Consider the following 24,183-nt stretch of genomic DNA (forward strand, 5'->3'; position numbering starts at 1 on the left):
TGAGTCCAATCGTACAGTGAAAGAAGTCGTCCTTTTTTATTTTGATATTTTATATTTTCTTACCACTTCTGGCCTCAATTATATATATGTATAATTCGAACTCATATATTTTAATAAGGGATTTGTAATAATTTGCTCTGTTGCATACAATTTTTATCATGCACTCATAATTTATTTCTGTATCTGGCACCTTTATACCTTAATTAGCATTTGAGATGTCATATCCGCCACATGGCATCCATATGTGAGGACACGTGGCGGAAAAAGAAAGGGGCGATCGGTGAAGTGATGGCTGACGGGACACGTTAGTGCAACGGTCAAGGTGAAGTGACTGCGACAGGGGCTGCATGTGCGGTATAGTGCACCTGTGCTGTCAGCGTGCAGAGCGTGCAAGCACACGTGCGCACAATACTGCTGGCACACGCCACCTGTGTGATGTGATTGCGCAGGGTCTTGTGCACATGTGCGCACACAGTGTCCCTCCTATGTGCATGCGCGTAGGTGTGCAGGCACAGGAGCGTGCAGGTCTCGTGCTCGTGGGCTGCTTTCTCGCGAGCCTGGGGGATTTTTCCCCTATTTTTGTTTTTTGATTTTTCTTCAATTTTTCCCCTTTCTCTTTTTCCTAAAAATACTTTTAATTTAAAATTAAATTAAAAATAGATCATTTAAGTATAAATTCAAAATAATGATTATAAAATTAATATGAAGCAAAACACAAATAAATCCAAATACCAACAAAAATTAAATGGTCATGAGACCCAAAATAATAGAGTTTGACACTATATTTAAGTGCAAAGATTCTGAGTATTATATATAGAGCAGGCGACCCATTCCGAACTTGGTTGCCACTAAAAGAAAGCCCAAGAAAGGCAAGCGCTCGACGCACCCAAGTGCTCTACAATAGGCTCGGGTTTGGCTTCACAAAAGAAAGCCCAATAATATCTAATTAAGAAGAGTTTAAACGAAGTAAAGGGATCGTGGATCGCATCCATAAAGCCCAATCCGAAAGGGCTTTCACAAGCCCAAACCATGAAGGCCAAGGGGGACTCGTGAAATAAGAGGCCTTTATAGCCCATGGGGAAGTCAACCTAAGGTCTAGAGGCCAAGAGGGCCTTCGATGAAGGAAGATCGTGAAAGCTGCAGTCCTTGCATGCGTGTGCAGGCCAGCACATGCGTGGGAAGGGTAGCCCGCCCCCAAGGGCAACCTGCACGCATGAGGGGCAACCCGCACCTCACTTTCCTTTTCCTTTTTTGATTTAAACTCTTGTGTTTGTGTCTTCTTCAAAATTTAACCAAGATGAAGTTGAAGGAATTAAGAAACTACATAGAATAAATTTTTTGAGAAAAGGGAGACCTTAATTGAAGCACATGCGACAAAAGCCAATCCCCGAAGAGTCCTTTGTGCGGCATGAATCCTAAGACAATTAAGGATTTTGTTTCCCATATTTTCCATACTTTCATTAAGATGGTAGCAAGGAGAAGAAATATACATATGGAAGAACTCTAAGGATGAATCTAAGGAAGAGAAAAGCTACATCTATCCTTAAGTAATATTTTATTAGTTCTTTGATTTTTTATTTAATTATCTCAAGTTAAAATTAGGATAGATTATTATTTTATTAATTTTTTAAAATTATTTTAATCCAAAAAATTAGGATAAATTATGATTTAGGAAGATCTTTATTTAAATGCAAGTATTTATAATTAATTAGAACTATTTTGGTAAAAACTCATATAAAGGTCCCATCTTATGTAGTAAAAAACAATAACTTTAAGAGATAAAAAAAAAAATTGGTTTTTGCTGTTCAATTAATTTTTTCTAATTTAGAGTGTTCTTTAAAAGATGTTGCTTCAACTAGCTTGTTGGGCCATAAAATCTTGAATCAATTTATCGGATAAGTCGTGATGTATTCTCAATTTATTTTTATTTCTCAGTTACCTTGATAAGTTTTTAATATGTTGATTGTGATCCAAGTATAGAAGATTTGATTTAGGTGATTAAATTTCTGCATGCTAAATATAACAGGTTCAAGATCAAAAGTATTTTTAATCCTAGAACTCCCTGCATTATGATAAATCTCTTAAAAAATTTTCTAGACCGAGGATCCTTTTTGGGGAGTAATATCGAGGTCCATGACATTTTTGGTTGGGAAATATTCAGTTTTTAGAGTGTGGGCCCATAAACTCTCACTCTTCTTTAGAGAGCCTCATCTTAGTTTTATGAGGAAGGCCTTATATTGTGTATTTTGTATCATTCAAACCAAGTCCTTTTAGTTCCTTGGGTTAATTTACCTTCTCATTTGATTAGGTAGACTTTAATGTGGTCTATTTCTTGTCCCCCCAAATGAAATACCAAAAATATATATTCAAATACGTTATTATACATCCATATACCCCAAAAAAATGGAACAAAAATAAAAGAAACTATTAACCCATGCAATCAATTATGTTGCCTCCAAAGTACCCTTAAGAAGAAAATTGTACTATTTTAAGAGTTTTGGATTTTAATAATAAGTAAAACTAAATAATTTCAAATTAAATTAAGAGGAACATAATTATTTACCTTAATCTAATGCTGGAAATATAACACATTCAAATAGCTAAAAGTTTATGAACTAATTTTCCATCAGGTTGTTGAAGTGTCTTTCAAAAAAAAAAAAAAAAAAAAGGTCCTAAAACCTATTTAAGTATAGAAGTTGAGCTTAAGGTTTCTGCCGCATTAAGAAATTTCTAACTAGATTTTTCCTATTTAAGGGAGCGAAAACCCTAGCATCCAAAGAAGAGAATGCTCAAAAAGTCTTGTCACATTTTTCAAAACAGTTTTCTCAGAATAAATAGAAAAAGAACAAAATAGTTTAAAAGATGAGTTTTTAGAATATATTATTACTGATTAGAGTCATCACATTAAAAATTAAGACAATTATATTATTGAATTTATAAAAAAAAAATGAAAAAATTCTGTAATAAGCTAATAGATAATATTTAATAGTCAACAAAGATTTTAGATTTTCTTTCACAATAAGTAAAATCTCTTAATTTAGATAATCACAATAAATTAGAATCCCGACATAACTTTTTTATACCGAAAAAATAAAACCAAAGAACATAAACGGAAAAGACAATAAAGTAAAATTATACTAATCAAGGAAACCATGTAGTTACTCTTTTAAATTACTTCTTTTAGTTTACCAGAGATAAAGAGAAACACTTCTCAATTATTTCTATTACTCCTTTTCTTTTTCTTTTTTTTTTTCCTTAGTCCTGTTTAGGGAAAGATAGTGGTTTACAAAAAAGTCCAATTAAATCCTCATATGCATCGATATGATAACTCTTTAAGTCTCAAACGCCTTCCTCCTGTCATTTTTGAATAAGCCTTTTATTAAAGTTTGAAAAAAATTATTTGCAAAAATTACCAAGTTCTCCTTGTTAGAGGACAAACAATTCAGATTACATGCATAGATTGGTTCATAGATTGAGGATTTGTTCCCATCATTGTCTAATAGTGCATGTAAAAATCCAATAATGCCTGATACAACATCTATGCATGAAAAATATCCAAGATAAGATATTCGAGTAAAACCAACCGTGTCGTTCCCAACCCTAAAACAATCTAACACATAAAAAGGTTTACATCACCTATTCATTCTCTATCGGTTCAGTAAACTGTCCAAATTGAATGACATCAATATTCTCAAAATATTCATAAGCATATAATATCATCATAGATCATGTTTAACAGAGCCAATAAACGAGGCGATATAGATACATAGCCTAAACTATAATTGTTTATCTATTTTGCATACAACTATCTTTGCCCACGTAATTTGACAATCATACACACCCTCAAGTTTTTCTAGTCCTTTACCCCTTTTCCGACCAACATGCCCAAAAGTTTTAACAGATTGGGAAGGGGAGTGAAAGGTTAGAGTGAAAAAGAGACAGATCCCGAAGGTGAACAGACAGAATACAAACTTTAATATTAAGTAGTGACATAAACTCAAATTAAGTATTCATAAACTGAAACAATTCCTAAAAAATCACAAAGGGAAACTGTAACACTTGAACAGTAAATTTGGTCCGCCCACCAGAGCATCTGGAAGACAGACCCTAGCAGTTTTAACTCTCTTTTGGAAAAAAAAAAAAAAAGAAAACCATTGAAAAAATAACATCTTTATAGCAACTCTCCTAACAATTATAAAGTTTGGTGGCCACCACACAAACAAGGCTGCCCAGACTGGAACAAACACCAGAAAAGCCTTTCAAGTTGCACATCCACGAGTTGGCCCAAGGATCATATGAAAAAATACTTCTTATACAAAGAACCATTTTCGCCTCTTCACGGATCATTAAAAAAAAAGCAACCCACCAATTAAATCATGCAGTGCCAGGAGTCTCTGACTTGTCTGTCTCCATTGGTTCTGTAGCAGCTGGTGCTCCCCCGCTTCCATCTGTTGCTCCCTGGTTGCTACCTCCAACATTTGCATCTCCAGCTTGCTGCTGTTGCTGCTCATTACCTTGAGGTGGTGTGGTTGCCGGTGTTTCAGGGGTTGCCGGTTTAGCTGGTTTTGGCTTTGTCATTATTGGCCTGCAGAACCTATAGAAAAGATTCCCCATCTAAGATCTTTGGCAAATGTAACCATAAGAAATATCCGGGATTACCTAAATTTAAAACAAGGAATTATATGAAATAGTTCCTTAGCTACTTACTGAGTATGGTATTTTTTTGCGAATTCAAGAGAACATATTCCTCCCACATTACTGATGCTCCATCAGTATTTAAAATTAAACAGTTAAAGAATGAGTACCTGTCCACTGATTCGGCTTTCCTTCTAACATCAGCTGACAAGAGAACAGGAGAAGAATACTTGGGAAGTAAGTCTTGCTGTTGCTTCTTCTCTCTTAACCAAGCCTCTGCTTCCACACACTCATTCAAGACCTTCCAGTGTTCAAAGAATTTTTATCTCATATCAGTAGTCAGTTTTAGGGAAAAAAAAAATTAAAAAAAAGGAAAATTTTAATCTCACAGTTCCCAGAAAAGCATAATCTAAAATCATATGCGCGCGCACAGCTGAAGATTACCTTTTGCTTCTCAGACAAATCAATGTGGTCAAATTTGGGATCATTTGACATTGCCGCCTCTCTATAGCTATTAATACAGTAAACAAGCTGATCAATCACTGATCCTCTCTCAGTATGCTCCTTGTACCGTTCTTCAATTGGGTCACCTTGCTGCAACATTTAATTCATAAGTATTATTAGAATGCAATTAAGAAATGATGCCCTGATTGTTTATTCTCTAAGGCAATAGGTAAGGCATAGACAATGAACAAAACCTTCTTGAGCTCCTCAAGCTTAGCAATGTAAACACCTTTTGTTTCATCCTCACCATCTTCATACAACCAATCTTCAACTTCCTGAAGTTTGGCGATAAATCCTTCTCTCTCTGAATCAGTAATGAATTCCTGGTATTTGTCATTAAGCTGGAAAGCCAAAAAAATTCATTAGCTCAAGAACCATGTGTTTTGGTTATAGTTTATCGAGTAAGAAACAAGTAGACAGCATCCTACTTTGTTTCTCATGTCATACACATAGGCCTCTACAGCATTTTTTCTGTCTTTGGTCTCTTCCATGATTCTATCTTGCAAAGCCATTTCGAACTCCTTTTCAACTGCCTTTTGAACATCTGCAGGCAACATTCCACCATAAACCAGCTCAGCAACTGGAACATTTGTTTTCTTTATCTTTTTCTTTGGGGCCTCAGCCTGCATGCCATCAAAATCAATACTGTAAATGCCAAATCCAAGCATAAGCTTAATCTAGTGTCAAGAACCAACTTCACCATAAATCAGTCATCTCCATAGACCATATAACAGTGCAGTAAAAGGAATTTTCCTTTTTTCCCAATAAAACATTATATGATTTTCCCAATACTGAGATCCGAATAAAATCCAAATGAGAACCTTATCACAGTTTCTTGGGAGAGCCTTATCACTTACTTCAATGTAACACACAAACAGTATTTAAAAAAAATGTAACACAAACAGTCAATAGCCAGTTACCTTTGTATCAGTCTCCATCTGCACAGGCTTGTCACCAGACTCGGGAACACCATTTTCAGAACCTGGTGTGTCAGCAGCTACTTTGGCGTCTTGCATGTTTACATCAGTTTCATTAGAACTAGGAGCAGCATCAGTAGCACCTTCATCAGTATCCATCTTACTGGCTTCTTTGGGATGTTCTTTTGTGACTGGAACTTCCACATCTTCTTCCAAAAGCTGAAACAATCACCAAAAATGTTAGAAAAGTTTCATGTTGAACATAAAAAGATCGCTTGCTCAAGTGACTAACCGTTGCCGACTCAATAGCCACAATTCCATGCAAACTGAGACGAGCCTTCACCTTCAGCTTTGCTCGTTCACCTTTTGTTGATTGGAATGGACCAATCTGCCAAGCACATACAAAATCATGTAACTGTCGTAAATTAAATATCAAAACCAGACTTGCATCTGCCAGCTTATTACTTACCGTGTATGTGCTTATCTTTGCGGGTAACTGCAATTCAGTAACATCAGAGTATTGCACATCAACAGAAAATGTGCCAGACCTATAAAATGTTAGAGCCTTGATGCTAGGTAAGGGATTTCCTTTAGGGAAGACAATGGTGCTCTGTTGATTTTCCACTGCTCCATTCTGTGCATCTGTAGCTGAACCTTTCCAAGATAAAGCAATTGAAAATGGGAAGATATCATGAACCTTCACCCAAAGTAATGGGAATTGTCAGAAATTAAACAAAAACCATTCTATATCTCAGATTTGTTAAGTTCAAAGGTCAACATAGCAATTTAAGTCTTGAGCGAAAGATAGCACAAAATGAGTAAGCACCTAATAGAAAGAACCAAAACAGACTACAGTAATAAACAATATACCACACAAATGTAAAGCAGGTATCTATGAATAACATTAGCAAGAAGCTGTTTGTCTTATGATAATGGCTTTTCCCTTGCAAATCTGCAACTTATGCCAATCATGAAACCACATAATTAAAAATGAGACAATCAAAACTGTCTATATGCGAATTCCAAAATGCACCAATTCCTTGAAGTTTTGGATTTTGGAAATAAATGCTTCAAACCCTAGTGACATAAAACACATAATGCCCATCAAGAATATTTGGTACAACCTGAAACTCAAAACCAAAAAGTTGTGCAAACCTCATTCATTTCTATTATCCACCCAACAGAAAAAGAAAAAGATCAAACAACATTACAATCATCTGCCAGTGCGACAGGAATTAGAAAAGGAACAAAATGATTCACTGGAACAGATAACCAAGATAAATATTCACCTAAATACAACTAAAAAGAAGTTTAAAAATGATCATCAAAATCTACGCAGCCACAAAAAGTGATAACAACTGAAATAATTAAACAAAAAATATAACTAACAGCATCAAATTATAAAGAAATGCACTCAACAGAAACAGATGATATTAGTAGGGAATGCAATTAACTCAAAATAAATGTTTTAGCAAAAAACAAACCAACTAGAAAATCGTAAAACTCTCACCTGGAACTCTCTTACTTTAAATGTTGGACTTAGAATAGCACATTGCAAAGCACAACCTCTAGCAACACACTCACTTGCATTCATAGTCCGCCTGGGTTCCTTACCAAAGAATTCAGTTAGAATCCTAATTATAGCAGGAACACGAGAGCCTGAGCCAACAACCTCGACCATGTGCACATTCTCAAGTGTAAGCCCAGCTTCAGAAAGAGCCTTCTCCAATGGCCTCTTTACACGTTCCAAAATTGGAACACTAATTTGCTCAAACTCATCCCGCTTAATAAAACCCCTGACGTCCTTCTCATCCATTAAGCATTCAATATTCAAAGGTGCCTCAGGGTTGGCACTAAGAACTTTCTTCAGCTTCTCACAGGCAGCTCGTAGTCTGAGACAAGCCCGGGCATTCTGGAAAACATCAATCTTATACTCATCTTTAAATTTGGCAGCAAAATGTTGGAATAGAACTTCATCGAAGTCCCTACCACCCAAAGACCGATCAAAAGAATGACCCAGTATTTTAAGCTGACCTTTCTTAAAACCAGTAATGCATACTTGCATGCTTGCATGCCCGATGTCAACGAAAGCGACATTCAATTGGTCATTTTCAGGCAAATCTGTCTTATAAATACCATACGCTAATGCTGTTGCCGTAGTTTCATGAAACAGACGCAGTGGATGCAAGCCAGCAATTGTTGCTGCATCTAGGACAGCCCTTCTCTGAAGGTCTGTAAAATATACAGGAATTCCAATGCAGCAATCCACAACTGCAGCATTCAGATTCTTCTCAGCTATGCTCTTCAGGTTTGACAACACCATTCCAAGAACTTGAGTTGGTGTGAATGTCCTCATTTCCCCTAGATACCGAGCATGAATCAAAGGATATCCATCAGGACCTTCAGTGACAGCAAAGGGCAGTGATTTAAGATCTCTCTGCAACTCAGGATCAGAGAACTGCCGACCAATTAACCTTTTCATTTGGGCAATTGAGTTTTTAGGATTCATCATTGTAGAAGCAGCTCCTGCTGTCCCAATGAATCGCTGCTTATCACCAAAACATACCACGGCTGGAGTCTCACGCTTTGACTCATCATTGAGTACAACATCAATACCTCTTTGCCTGGCAACGGCAACAATGCAGCTCTCATTCCCGAAATCAAATCCAACAACGCTCATTCTCGCTCAGGAATTACCGATTTATTACTTAAATCAGTCAACTTGTAAATAAATAAAGAATAACCTGCAAAAAAAAAAACCCAAAATAAGAGTCTTTAGCACTTTAAGGGAACTACAACTAACAACAATTTTAGGGAAGAGATGCTTCGTTTATCAGCATTTACATCAAAACTCAGATATAGTGCATTCAATCGCGCATGCATAACTAATTCCGCACCATGACACTGACTCGCATCACATTCAAAAGTAAACAGCCTAACTATCAAGATAGGCAAGTTGAAAATAAAGAAAAAACGACTCAACCTACAAAAAGAACAAATAAAACATACATTGAACAAATGAGCGCTCTAGGTGGAACATCCTTTGACACAATTCTAGACTAAATAACAGATGAACTCCATTACCATGAAAAAATCAATCCTTTTCAACAATAGAAGTATCAAATCTAAGCAATACTTACTAAAAAATAAAAATTTAAAAAGCACTAAAAACTTAGTAAAACGAAGCAAATCTACATAAACAAAATCATAAACAATATATCAATTTTTAAAAGAAAAATCACCTGAAAAATCTTCAACCTAACAAAGAATGCACCAAAAGACAGCTAAATCTAGCAATAGAAGAAAGAGAACACAGTCCGAGTTGAAATCCATAAAAATACATAAAACGCCACCCCAGAAATAGAAAGGGATTACCTACAAGCTGAATCTAGATGAAGAAACCAACAGATCTAAGAACGACAAAGAGAAAAAAAAAACAAGTAGGTTATCATGAAAGTTGAAGTCATCAGCGAGAAAATGGTCTGCGATCGTACCTTGGTGATAGAGAAAAAGAAAGAATAGTGTGAGTTCTGGAAATTTCTCTGGAAATCAACTTTGCTTGCGGTGTAGTAGCGAGAAACGAAACTAAACAAAAGCGTAGGAACAAACGAGGTGTGGGGCTCTTCTTGCTTTATTAAGGGAAGATACACACAGGGTTTGTGTGGGATTTTCTTTTTTCTTTTTTTTTTTCAGTTAATTAATTAATTAATTAATTTAAAATTTAAATATTTGGTTATTATTTATTTAAAGAAATAGTTTCGAAGTGGTACCAGAGTCGTCCAGAAATAACTTCTAGAAAGATCTACACCTTCTTGGAAATTTGAACTCGTCGAATATTTGGGTCTGTTTCTGTTAGCCCATTTAGCTTGGGCCCTTTTGAGCTCATTCCACTGGAAGCTCACCACGTGCTTTTATTGACATGATGCGTACAAAAAATGTTTTCATATATTTAAATATGATAATTTTATTATTAGGTTTTCACATTGTATTTATATAATAATTAATATGAATATTATTTTAAGCAAATAAAAGTTTTATAAAAATAAAATAATTTTTAATAAAAATATGAAAGAATTATCATACTTTATTTTTTGGTAAAAAATCTACATGAAATTATGTAATATATAATTTTAGAGTTTGACTGCTCTTTGTACAAACTTATTGAGAGATTTGTTTGCAAGGTAAGTTCAATATTTTTGTATTTAGTAACCATACTTTTTTTTTGCATGAAAAATATGCAATCTCAATATGAAGTCATATTGAGAGTTTGAGTCAACTAAAGTTTGACCATACTATAGACCATAGTATGATTGCATCTTCTTAGATTGTTCTAGACATGAAATGTAATGTCCCACACGTGACCCTCAAGACAATTTCATAAGGAGAATAAAAAATTAGGAAGAATATTAGAATATTTTTTGAAAAATTTAAATTAAACTAAAATTTTAACAAGATCTTAAAATAACGACCTAAGAATAAAATTTACACTAAATGTCAAATTTAAGATAATATATATACATATAGATAGATTTCATGTAAGAATTTAAAAGAAAAGTTCTAAATTTTTACTGCAAACTGTGATGCGTGAAGAACACCAATAATTGAAGTTTCAAAAAATATTAATTTAATGATAATTTATTTTAGCCAGAAAAATATAAATTTTCTTAGGAAATAATTTTAAAACTCAAAATATTAAGAAAAATAAAACAAAATTTGCATAAGGGTAAATTGAAATAAATTAAAAATTTGGAGAAGACTTGTAATTTAAAAAGGAGTATAATGAAGAAAATCTTTAAAATCAGAAAAAATTTATAATTTCTGAAAGTTTTGACACTTTAACAGGTGAAATGTCCAAGTAAGCTTGTAACATCCTGGGCTCGAGATAATTAACTTTGAAATAGTGAAATCGAATTCTTCTTAAATAATAATAATAATTTTATTGATTAAGAAAATGCAAAAATAGTGAAGAAAAAATTTCATTTTGGACCATTTTGAAACAAATTTCAAAAATTAAGACCAGTCTAAAATTTAAAAGGGAACTTATTTGAAAAGAATTTGGAAAAGTGGGGCCACTTCATAAATTGAAAGGAAACGGGCCACGTGGGAAGACCACGTAGTAGCACGGCGAATTAAGATGCACCACGTGACAGCCGTGTTAGCAAGCATCTCCATGCAGGAAGCCATGCTGGCGATCCACGTGCCTGAGGGATCGAACGGTTTAAACTTGTTCCCACTCGTAAGAATGACTTGATCATGATCCTGCCCAAATTTAAACGAACGGCCCTGATTAACCACGTGATAGATCCAACGGTCACGCGATCAACGGCTCAAATCCACAAGACTTAACGATCGGATGGTCCAAATCATGTACCAAAGGGAAATCCATATTTTTCTTAATAGACTCTGATAAGACGGTTCCCATTACGCCACATGAACCCGATTGAATGACTGAGATTGAATGGGAAGAGGTATTTAAACCTCTCTTTGACCGGCCTCCCAAACCCTAGCCGCCAAGCCAATCAAAGAAGAAGAACTAGGGAGCGCTGGAGGGATTTCAAGCGCCGGAGGAATGACGGCATTGTCCTGCCAGTAGTCAAAACTGACGCTGGTAAGCATGATTTTCTACCATTCTTCCTATTTTTCCGTTCTTGACCGTTTGTAACTATTTTTTACGTAGATTAATCCAAGAAAAGCTATAAACCGAGGGAGAAGAACATTAAGGAAGAAGAACCAGATGGCAGAGCTCAGTGTGCTGTCGTGCCAAGGACCTAATTAACGCTGGTAAGGCCGATTTTCTTCCTTTTTTCTCTGTAAAACACTTCTCTTTCACGTTTTAAGTTGATTTTGACCGTAATCCCACTAGAATTCAACGTAACCGAGGGAGAAAAACATCAGAGAAGGAGAACCAGGCAGCAGAGCTCAGTTGCGTCGTTGTTCCCAAACCCCAAATCGGCCCTGGTGAGTTTTTCTCACTCCTTTTTCACCACCTTTTAAGTATTTTCACATTATTTTAGTACATACTTCTTAATTCCACCAGAAAACTGAAAAATTCGAGAGTCGAGAGTTGCCACGAATCGTAATTGAGAGAGACAATATTTTGGCCTCTGATTCAAAGTAAGAATACATTTCCTTTGTTACGGTTAAATCAAAGCCCGTTTGTTTATTATTCAATTATTAGTTAGAGGTTGCCGATGGAGTTAGTGAATCGATTTGATTTTTTTGTCCGTTATTAGTTTTATTTTTACTTGTCATTCTCTATTTTCATTTGTATTTTTACTTTTGTTTTCATTTTCTTTATTTTATTATCTTTCAATTTTTATTTATTTATCTATTTTATTTATTTATTTCCATTCTGTTAATCTATTCTGTTTTCATCCTTATTTCATTATATTAATATAGAATCAACATATTAATCATTTATCTTGGATCATTGTGATTTATTTTATTCCATTTTGTTATTTTGTGTTATTTTGTTCTAATTTATCCCTTCCCGCTTTATTCTTATATTTTATTCTATTCTGTATTCACCTTATTTTATTAATTTGATTTTATCATTTATATAGAAAATTTTATCCTATTTTGCCACCTTGTTTCACTATTATTTACAGTTTTATCCTTATTGGGTACCAAAACATGAATTACACGCTCTTTTCCAATTTAATATACGATCTCACGACTATTGATTTCTTGAATAACAGTGATATATATATGCATAAAATAATAACATGAATCAAAGGCCTACAGGTATCATAGAAAAGAGTGTATGGACTTGGTACATAGGGTGAACCCTACTGTAGGTGCTTCAGTCGTACGAGGTTGGGAAGTCCTATACCAGAAGGGGTTGGGAGTTAAACAATTATGCTCATACCAGACGAGGTATTGAGATAATTTTTGATTGTTGCGTCCATTACTAGACGGAGTATGGAGATGACCAATAATTTATAAAGGAAATGTTTATATACCCATGTGTAGTGAGGGATCTATGAGCCCCCAACGATACCAGTAGTAGAAATAATAAAAATAGTAAAATAAAAATGGAGATGGTAAGTAACCCTAGTTGGATAAAATGGTAAGAACCTAAGGTTATATATTTATTGAATTGAATGGTTACTGTGATTTAGTTATATTTCTAATTGTATCTTAATATATGTATTTGAAAGATTGTTAGTAAAAAAAGGAAATAATAATGTTTTTAGTAAAAACAGGTAAGGAATACATAGCATTTGGATTTCAAAAAAAAAGTATGCTCTATTGATTGTTTTTTGGTTTTCTACAATCTTTCGATTACTGTATCGGTAATAAGATTTTTGATATTCTTATTAAACTAGTGTACCTCACCCCTTTTTTATTAACTATTTCATATCAAAACGATTAAGACTCGGATCCCGAAGAGTGAAAAAATAGCTAGGATATTATTTATTTCCATCCCACCAGACTTGAATTGAGGTTAATTATCGTTTTGTAATAGTTTTTCTTGTTTTAGGTTTTAAGACATTATAATAGATCGTTTTGGGAATTATAAGTTAACATGGAAGGAATGCAATTTTAAATTTTAAACTCTTTCGCGCAGTAATAATTTAAGTATCACTATATTATTATAATTATGTTAAATACTCAAAATCCGTAATATGGGTTTCGAGCTTTTATAGAGCTAGTAAGAAACGGCCACTCAAGCAGCTATGTAAAAGCGTAGAAGGTGAGTGGGAAATAATGACTCTGACCGAGCCACATGGGATTAAGACAGATGGTTTAAATTCGACAGAGATAAACGGATTGGAGTACGACAAACAATTTAAAATTTTAGAAAATCAATTGAACAATAAGAGGACAATGTCAGGCCGTTTGAAAATGTTTTTTTAAAGAAGTGGAATATAAATCTAAATATATCTTAAATAATCTAAAATAAATTGACATAATAAAATGGAAAGTGTAATAGTCAGCTCGAAAAATAAAAGATAAGAGAAATAATTAATTTGTGATATTATAATAATTTAACCTGAAAATTTGGATAATTTAGGATGAGAAGTATTTTAAATCACCAACATAGTTTAATTAATACAAAAAATAGGACGTTATAATTTGTCATGTAAATAAATGTGAAATTGCCAGTGAAAAATATAGATAGGAATAGAGAATGAAATATGAAATAAATATAGAAAGGATTTGATTTCACGGTGTATTAGAAATTTCAACTTGTTGGGTTGTAAATTGTTTTAAGATTGAAGACACTAACTTGGTAATCGTGTTAATTAAGTATGAAAATTTAGAAAGATAGTAATAGTATATAAGATAATAATAAATAGGGAAGATTTATGAGAAATCATAAACGAAGGGATGGAGATAAAACATATATAAAAATCTTATCGGCTTAATTTTGTGGAAAGGAAAGTAAATCAAGAAATAAAGATTTCCAAGAGACTTAACATAGGAGCATTTTAGGAATTCTAGTAATAAAGAAATACTAAAGAAACTTAAAAGGAAACTTTGGGCAACTTTAAACTAAAGATATATATATTTTATGACATCTCAAATGCTAATTAAAGCATAAGGGTGCCAGATATAGAAACAGATTATGAGTGCATGATAAATAATTATGTGCAGTGGAGGAAATTATTACAAATCTCTTACCAAAATATATGAGTTCCAATTACACATATATAACTGAGGCTAAAAGTGGCAACAAAATACAAAATATCAAAAATACAAAAAGGGTCATGTAACACCCTATCCATCATTGTGCTTAATTAATTTGGAAAACCTTATTTGTTCGGTTCTTTGGCTGTATTAAGCTCATTTAAATTATACCGCATATTATTTATCGTAATTCGTAAATTTGGTTATTTTTAATTATTTTACTTTTATTTAATTTTATTTAATTTTAATTTTATTATTTAATTTATATTTAATTTAATTTTCGAAAATCGTGAAAATTCAAAAAAAGGGCGAAACGGGAAGAAATCCTGCCGGGAAGCAGAGTCGCCCGCGTAGCTACTACAGAATGCGTGATGCGGGACGTGCGCACGACACGAGGACAGGACTTGTGCACGTCTTGTTACGTGCAGGCGGGCCATCCGCGCATCACCTCGCACATGAACAGGTGCCACACACTGTGTGCGCACTGTCTACGCAATGGTCTTGCGCTGATAGGCCCTGCGTGCGTGGGGTCTGCGCGTGCAGCAGGAGGCCTGTGCGCTTATAGCCTAGCCTGCAGCGCATCGGCTATGGCAGGCTAGGGCACCTCCACTGTCGGTGGAGGAGGCCCTCCTCTCTCGTTTTTCGTGCCAAACATCTTTTTCTCCTCTCACTTCATCGGATTTCATCACGTGGCGCGAATATGATGGTTCTAAAATTCTATAAATAGGTATTCCTATCCCATTCTTCCCCATACGTCCATTCTTCTATTTTGTATACTTAGAGAAAGAAAAGGAGAGAGAGAGAGTAATCTAGTGAGAGAAGGAGGAAAAGAAAAGAGGAATGGTGAAAGAGAAAACATTAAGGTTTCAGTAAAGAATTTAATATTTTTTCAACGTCTTAGGGGATATTTTTAGATAAAATAAAATTATTAAACATAATGATTCTAATTTTTCCTGCTTGTATGCTTTTGCATTTATAGTTTAGATAAGTCGAATTGTTCTTATTTTCAAGCATGCTACGTGAATTATAAACACTTGATGATTTGCATATAAGAAAATATAGTATGAAGTCGGTATCATTGCCTGGTAAAAATAAAGAACAAAAAGAAAAAGAAAAGAGAAAGTAAAATGAAACATGAATAGTCTGAAATATATATTTGTATTGACATGCATATTGCATCAAGTGTCTCGTTAGACTTTTTATCTCTGAGGGGTATTTGTTCCCCTAACCCTTTGGGGTATTTGTTTTTCTTTCCCCTATTTGTTTGGAAAGACGTAAGAGGACCACTCCCAGTGGATGACGTCGTACCATTTGACGAGAGTGGTAACGCGAATATCTGTTAAGGGTCACCCTTGGCTAAGTACTATCATGATTGTAGATATCTGATAAGGTCACTATGGTTGGTACGACCGTGATTGTAGATCGTACCATGGTTTGGCCAGCTGGAAATGGGCTTGAGCAAATTACTGTATCTGTATCTAATATGATTATTCCACTTGGGCAGTTGGAAATCTATATATGCCTTCAAAGGTAGAAGTTGTAACGACTTCGCGAAGCATGACACAAAAATCTGAGCATTTCATGATTTATTTGATTTTCTATATTATCTGCCATGATGTATGCTTGATTTGTTCATATTAATGTAATGTTTTCTTAATAAATAAATTATTTTCATAATGTAAGATCGATCTACGAGGTGGCCAAATGGTAAGCTTTTAAGTTAAAATAATTCACCTTTAAGACCTTACGATGTTAATTTAATAATTTATTTATTAAAAAAAATATCATATCCATCATGTCATAGTCACAACAATCAAATAAATCATGAAATGCTCAGATTTTCGTGTCATACTCTACGAAGTCATTCAAACTTTCATCTAGTGATGGCAGATACAGATTTCTGACTACCCATGTGAAATGACTAGATTAGATATATATTGGCAATTTGCTCATGACATATTTCGGGCTTGTAAAACCATGACATAATTTATGACCACGGTCGTGCCAACCATAGTGATCCTATCAAATAGTATATAGCCACGAGAATACTTAGCCAAAGGTGACCTCCTAATAGATAATTTGCATCACCACTCTCGTCAGAGGGTACTCTATCATCCACAAGGAGTGATCCTCTCACGTTTTTCTAGACCAAATGGAGGAGGGAAAAACGAAAACCTCACAAAGATAAAAAGCTTAACGATACACTTGATGCATTATGCATGTCAATGTTGATACATGTTCTTCACACCATTTCATGCTCAATCTTCTTTTCGTATTTTAGAAAATTATCACCAAAATCGTGCCATTTAAATCACATACAAATCACCAAGTGCCTATATGATCTTATAACATGCTTTATTAAGTACAATTTATTACATTTGAATAATTCAACATAAATCATGCAAAATCATAAATTTCAAGCTTCATAATTTTGACACTAGAAATATTTCTTAGGATGTTTAAAAGAAATATTAAATTTCTTACCGAAACCTTGAAGTTTTCCTTATACCTTTCTTCTTCTTCTCCTCTCCTTTTTTCCCTATATCACTCCCTCTCTCTGAGCTCTTGGAGGATGGAAGAATGAAATAGAAGTAATGATAAAAATGAAAGAGATAGAAAAGAGGGATCGTTAAATTTGCACTAAGTGACAAAATCTGGTGAGGAGAAAGAATATTGAGTGGGCAAAAGAGTGATGTGATGCGACGCGATGAAGGCGCTAAAATATAAGAAGAACCTCCTAAACTGTAGCGGCACACCACCCAAGAAGGTGGCAGCACACCCCCCAAGGTGGCGCATGACGCCTAATGGGTAGTGACACACTGCCTGAGGCAGCAGTGCGCCTCCTCAAGTCGACCGCGTGCTGCAGGGCTTATAGTGCGTAGGCCCATGCGCGTAGACCTATTGTGCAGGCCTACTATGCAGATTGCAAGCACACAGGGCTCACGGTACCTCACTAGTCTGTGAGAAATGGGACATGCGCGTAAACCAGCCTCGTGCCCTGCGTGGATGCTCACAGTGTGCATGTCTTGTGCTGGTCGCACGCACGCATGCATATGCGGCGTTCGATGCTCGCACGAGCAGGTTTTTCCCACAGGCATTTTCCCATAGGATTCCGCCCCTTTTCTTGTCTTTTTTCCTAAAAATTATTTTTAAATAAAATGGAAAAATAATAAAAATAATAACATGAAATTAATAAAAATAACAAAATCATAAAACATAATTTTTTTCATAATAAAATTAAAAATACGAATTAAATTTACGAAATATGATATGAAAATTACGATATAATTTAAAGAGTTCAAGTGGTCTTAGGGCCCAAATAAATTGGAGTTTCTAAATACTAATTTAGCATGAAAGTTAGTGGGGTGTTACAAAAATGGTAAGTGGAAGGGGATGATAAATAGTACTAAAGTACAATCCAAATCTAAGCGCTTCTTGGAAGTTGTCCCAAAAGTGGGAGGTGAATCGAGGATCTCGATCAGATATAATGGATGAAGGAACACCATGGAGTTAAACAATTTCATCGACATATAGGCGGCCTAATCTGCTGGTGGAGTCGGTGGTCCTGATGTGTAAAAAGTGAGCGGTCTTGGTTAGTCTGTCAACGACAACCCAAATGACATTATGGCCAGAACAGGACCTGGGTAGATTGGTGACAAAATCTATGGTTACATATTTTCACTTCTATTCCAGAATTGGGAGGCCCTATAACAAACCACTAGGTCTTTAGTGTTTTGCCTTAACTCATTGGTAAGTAAAGCATCGAGAGATATAGTCGACAATGTCCTTCATTTCTGGTCACCAGTATTGGCGCTTTAGGTCCCGATACATCTTGATACTTCTAGGGTGGATGGACAATTTGGAGGCATGGGAAGCCTTGAGAACATCTGTCCTGACAGTGACAGAGACCCAAATACGGTTCCAAAATCTACACAACCCATCATTGGTAAGCCTGAAATCAGGGAACTCATCATAATGAACTTACTCAAATTTTTGGTGATTTTCTGATATGTGGACTGAGCTTCCCAAATCTTCATAAAAAGATTAGGAAAACCTCGAATTTGAGAGAGATTGTCACTATTTCTATAGTGATTGAGGCTAAATGCCTGCATAACATCAACTAATTTCTAATTGGAGGCCATGGTTTCGGCCAACACAGCGGACTCCTTCTAGTTCAATGCATCAGCGACTATATTCCCTCTACCGGGATGGTAGATGATCTTGTAGTCATAGCCCTTTAGGAGGTTTATCCAATGTCTTTATCTCATGTTCAACTCCTGCTGTGAGAAAATGTATTTTAAATTTTGTGGTCAGTGTAGATTTCAAAGGTCTGACCAAACAGGTAATGACGCCATATCTTCAAAAAAAAGATTATGGCCGCTAACTCTAGATCGCGAGTAAGGTAGTTTCGCTCATGGGGCTTCAACTATTTGGATCTGTAAGCGATCACTCTATAATGCTGCATCAAAATGCATTCCAAACAAACATGAGACACATTGCAGTAGATATGAAATCTTCTAGTGTTGTTGGGGAAGATCAACACCAGAGCAGAGGTAAGACGAAGCTTTAATTCCATAAAACTCTCTACACATTCGTAATCCCAAATAAAAGGTACGTCCTTCTTATTGAGATGGGTCGACAGAGCAACAATCTTAGAGAATCAATTGATAAATCATTGGAAGTAACTTGTCAAGTCAAGAAAACTATGTACCTCAGATACGTTGGTGGGCGGGTTCCAATTGATCACCGTTTTAACCTTGGCTGGATCCACATAAATTCCTTCACTCGAAATCACATGATCAAGAAATGAGACTCGATCCAATCAAAAGGAGCATTTGCTGAGCTTAGCAAATAGCTGGACGAAGTGTCCTTAGTACTTTAGATAGGTGGACTGCACGTTCATCAAGGCTCTTAGAGTACACTAGGATATCATCAATGAATACGATGAAGTACTGTTCCGGTGTATGCCGAAAAGCCCTATTTATGAGATCCATGAAAGCAGCAGAGGCTTAACTTGAATGACGTAACTTTGAACTCGTACAGGTCGTATCGACACCGAAAAGTGGTCTTCAGAATATCTTCTTCTTTGACTCTCAATTGGTAGTACCCCGATCTAAGGTCGATCTTAGAGAAGACCGTGACTCCTTGTAACTAATAAAAAAGATCGTCGATATGAAGTAGAGGATACTTGCACTTTATCGTTATCCAATTGAGTTTTCGGTAGTCTATACGTAGTCTGAGGGAGTCGTCCTTCTTTTTCACAAATAACATCGGAGCACCCTAGGCTACAGGTCTGGCCATGTCCTTCGGCCACTGAGGGCAGTCCTTTATAAGGTGCTAGGTGCTTTCGCACCAATAGCAGTCGTGATTAATACGCTGACAGGGTATTTCACCATACGAGCGACCATAATGCTAGCATGGTTGGGAAGGTTGAGCAGGTTGTCTAGTAGGTGGAAGTAGGGCAGGGGAAAGGGCAACTCGGGTTCTTTTATTAGGGTGGCTACTTTTTGGGTGAGGTAGTCTTCTTCTGGGTTGTTGGGGTTGGTATTGTTGTTGTTTGGTATAGACTCGGGCAATGCATTGATGCTTGACCGAGATGAGGTCTTTGGCCAACTAGGCATGTTCTAGCACCTCGGCATATGAGATAGGTTTCAACATCCCAATCCGATCATAGATATCGGTACGAAGGCCTTTTAAAAACTTTCCTACCTTTATGACTTTTGGGGGTGACCATTAGAGGGGCAAACCTAGACAGTTAGACAAATTATGCTGCATATTGGGCAACTATCAGATTTTCAACCTACAACCTCAGTTATAAGGAATTTGGTCCGCGTAACTGCTCTGATACCGTCTGTGACATCCCAAATACTAATTAAGGTATAAGGGTGCCAGATACAGAAATAGATTACGAGTGTATGATAAATAATTATATGTAGCATAGCAAATTATTACAAATCCCTTACCAAAATATATGAGTTTCAATTACACATATATAACTGAGGCCAGAAGTGGCAACAAAATATAAAATATCAAAAATACAAAAAGGGCCACTTCTTTCACTATGTGAATGCATTCATCAGAGTGCGGGCTAAGTCATGCACTCAAGGTTTGCGGATCTACAAGATCCTCATAGATTTCAAGGGATAGGTTAGTGATTGGTTTTTCACTATCTTCCTCATTTGAGGGGCATAGAAAGGGGTGAGATCCATATACTCAGTAAGAAAATGATATTTAAATAATATCGTAAGATTTTAAAGGTGAATAATTACGTTATCAAAACTTACCTTCAGGGGTCACGTCAGGATCCTTTCTTAATTTATAAAAATAATTTATTTATTAAAGAAAACGTCCGATCCATCATGTTATAATCACAACAATCAAATCAATCATGCTGATAATAGAGAAAATTAAATAAATAACGAAATGCTCAGATTTTTGTGTCATGCTTCACGAAGTCGTTTCGACTTCCATCAACTAAGGACAGATACTGATTTTTAACTACCCATGTAGATTGACTAGATCAAATATATAACTGCAATTTGCTCGTGGCACATTTCTAACTTGCCAAATCATGGCATGATCTATGACCACAGCTGTACCAACCATAGTCGTCCTATCAGATAATTTATAGCCATGACAGTAATTAGGCAAAGGAAACCTCTAATAGATAATTTGTGTCACTACTCTCATTAGAGGGTAAGCCATCATCCATAGGGAGTGGTCCTCTCACGTCTTTTCAGACCAGGTGGGGGAGAGAAAAATGGAATCTCCTCAAAGATAAAAAGCTTAACGAGACACTTGATGCATTATGCATGTCAATACAGATACATGTTCTTCATACAATTTCATGTTCAATCTCCTTTTCATATTTTAGAAAATTACCATCACAATCATGTCATTTAAATCACATGTAAATCACCAAGTGCCTATATGATCTTATAACATTTTTTATCAAGTATAATTTTTTACATTTGAACAATTAAACATAAATAATGCAAAATCATAAATTTCAAGCTTCATAATTTTGACTATAGAAATACTTCTTACGATGTTTAAAAGAAATACTAAATTCCTTACCGAAACCTTGAAGTTTTTCCTACACCTTTCTTCTTCTTCTCCTCTCATTCTCTCTCTAGATCACTCTCTCTCTCTAAGTTCTTGGAGGATGGTAGAATGAAATGGAAGTGATGAGGAAAATAGAAGAGAGAGGGCCCTATTTATAGAAAATGGAGATCGTTAGATTTCTGCTAAGTGGAAAAATTTGGTGAGGAGAGAGAAAGTTGAATGGGGAAAACAGTGATGTGACACAATGCCACGACAGTGGAAAAAATTGAGGAAGAACCTCCTAACTAGCAGCGGCACACCACCCAAGACGGCGACAACACACCACCCAAGGTGATGCACGGTGCCCAAGGGGCAGCGGCACACTGCCTGAGGCAGCAACGCTCCTCCCCAAGTGGGTAACGTGTTACAGGCCTAGCCTGTAGGCGCGCCGGCCTATCCTACTATGCACAGGGCACTGCTCGTAGGCGTACTATGTGTAGGCCCACGCGTAGGCCTACTGCGCAGACGGTGCGTGCACAGGGCGCACGATGCCATGCAAGTATGTGCGCGATGGGACGCATGCATAGACCGGCCTTGTGCCTTGCCTAGGGGGACGTGCGCATTGCGCATATGTTCTGTGTTGGCCACGCGCACGTACGCGCACGCGAGCGAGTTTTTTCCCCCGGGATTCTGCCCCTTTTTTCTGTCTTTTCTGTTAATAATTATTTTTAAACAAAATAGCAAAATAATAAAAATAATTAAATAAAATTAACAAAAATAAAAAAATCGTAAAATATAATTTTTTTCAGAATGAAATTAAAACACGAATTAAATTTTACGAAATGTAATATAAAATTACGAGATAATTTAAAGAGTTCAAGTGGCCTTATGACTCGAATAAATAGGAGTTTTCAAATATAAATTTAGCGCGAAGGTTAACGGGATGTTACATATTCATAGTGACACTTACAAGATGTAGTGGTAGATTAAGTAAAATACGACAAGTGATAAATAAAGGAAAATCGGGGTTCTCAAATGATATTGAATTAAGGAAGAAGAGATTAAAGGTTTGTTAGTAACACGATAAAAGTGGATTTAAAGAAAGCAAACTTATATAGTAAATAACTTATAGTTCTTGAGGAAATGGTTGAGTTCAATGAAAAAAAGAATTAAGCTAAGAGAAATTTAATTAATATCAAAATTTAAGAGAATTAAAGGGAAAAAATCAGATTAAATAAAATAAAAGTAAATTCTACTTACTCTAATGAGCACCAGTATAATATGAAGAAATAAAAATTTGTGCACACCGTAACTCAGAGAGAGTATTCCAAATACAAGAACATAGAAAGCATAATAATACAACCTGAACAAATAAAAATGGTAAAGTAAATTTCGCAAAGAACAAGACACGTATACCCCATATAATAAGTGAGAAATAGAGAACTAATTATAAATTGGTAATGAAATAATGTAATGTGTATAAGAACTGTAAGACTGAATCTAAAAGTTAAGAGTTAATGTAAAGTATAAAGATGTTAAAATATGTTTGACCATATATCACAGAGGGAAGTGTGTGTGCATGATTGAAATTTGGCGGGATGAGTGTTGGTGAACCTTATCACGTAGATGGATGATCAAGTGTAAGAGTTAGGTGTTAGTGGCTACCTTAACGAAGTACTGCCATGGCAAATGTGTTTGTATCAGTGTTAAGTGTGCAAGTGTTATTGTATTATTGTTATGTGTATACTTGTCCATGTCGATATTGGGGATCCGTAATGCCTTTCTTGATAGTGGTTGAAGTGGCATCATACGATGAAACCACAATATCTAAGTGTTAAAGTGTAAAGTGCAAGTGTTAAAGTGTAAAGTGTAAGTGTTATAACGTAAAGTTTAAGTGTTAAAGTGTAATGTGTAAGTGTTGAAGTGTTATATATTAAGTGTATCATTTTAAGTATAAAGTGTTAAGATGTAAAGTATAAAGTGACTAGAGATGAATGTAAAATGCTTCACGTGTTAAGCACATGTGTTAAGTGAAATTCAAAGCACATCCAAATATAAAAAAAAAACAATATCAAAATATTTAAAATGTAAAAAACCGATTTAAAGTATGAAATTGAAACAAAGGTGTTACAAAAAATGTGCAAAGTGTTAATTATTGAGTGATAAGTGTATTTAAAAGTGGGATAAGTTAAATTGAAGCCATTATGTGAAAACATACATGTAAAATGATAAGTGTACAATCAAGATGAGTCTAAAAGAGAATATGACATGAAAACACACAAAAATCATAATCCAAAATAAGTGTAAAGATTGAAACAAGGATATTGGACCTTTGCTATTATGAAATATAGAAATTAAAATTAAAATCCTTATAAAACCTGAAATGTTTATATGTATTCAATGAAAAATTGATTTGTTTTCGAAATGAATGTTTTTAATTGAAGAATTG

General features: G+C 35.2%; 1 protein-coding gene across 1 annotated transcript; it reads right to left on the reverse strand.

The window, feature by feature from the left end:
• Positions 1 to 3,952: 3,952 nt before the first annotated feature.
• On the reverse strand, positions 3,953 to 9,706 carry LOC110813171 (heat shock 70 kDa protein 15-like). The gene is made up of 10 exons (XM_088219739.1): positions 9,551 to 9,706; positions 7,567 to 8,800; positions 6,526 to 6,753; positions 6,349 to 6,444; positions 6,060 to 6,275; positions 5,568 to 5,762; positions 5,334 to 5,480; positions 5,080 to 5,229; positions 4,806 to 4,936; positions 3,953 to 4,594 (listed from the first exon to the last, which is right to left on the reverse strand). The coding sequence occupies exons 2-10, from the start codon at positions 8,734 to 8,736 to the stop codon at positions 4,375 to 4,377; spliced, it is 2,553 nt and encodes an 850-aa protein (XP_088075865.1). The 5' UTR covers positions 8,737 to 8,800; positions 9,551 to 9,706; the 3' UTR covers positions 3,953 to 4,374.
• Positions 9,707 to 24,183: the final 14,477 nt, after the last annotated feature.

The sequence above is a fragment of the Carica papaya genome, chromosome 5 (assembly GCF_054855325.1).
Source record: "Carica papaya isolate Zhongbai chromosome 5, ASM5485532v1, whole genome shotgun sequence".
In the NCBI taxonomy this organism is placed as follows: Eukaryota; Viridiplantae; Streptophyta; class Magnoliopsida; order Brassicales; family Caricaceae; genus Carica; species Carica papaya.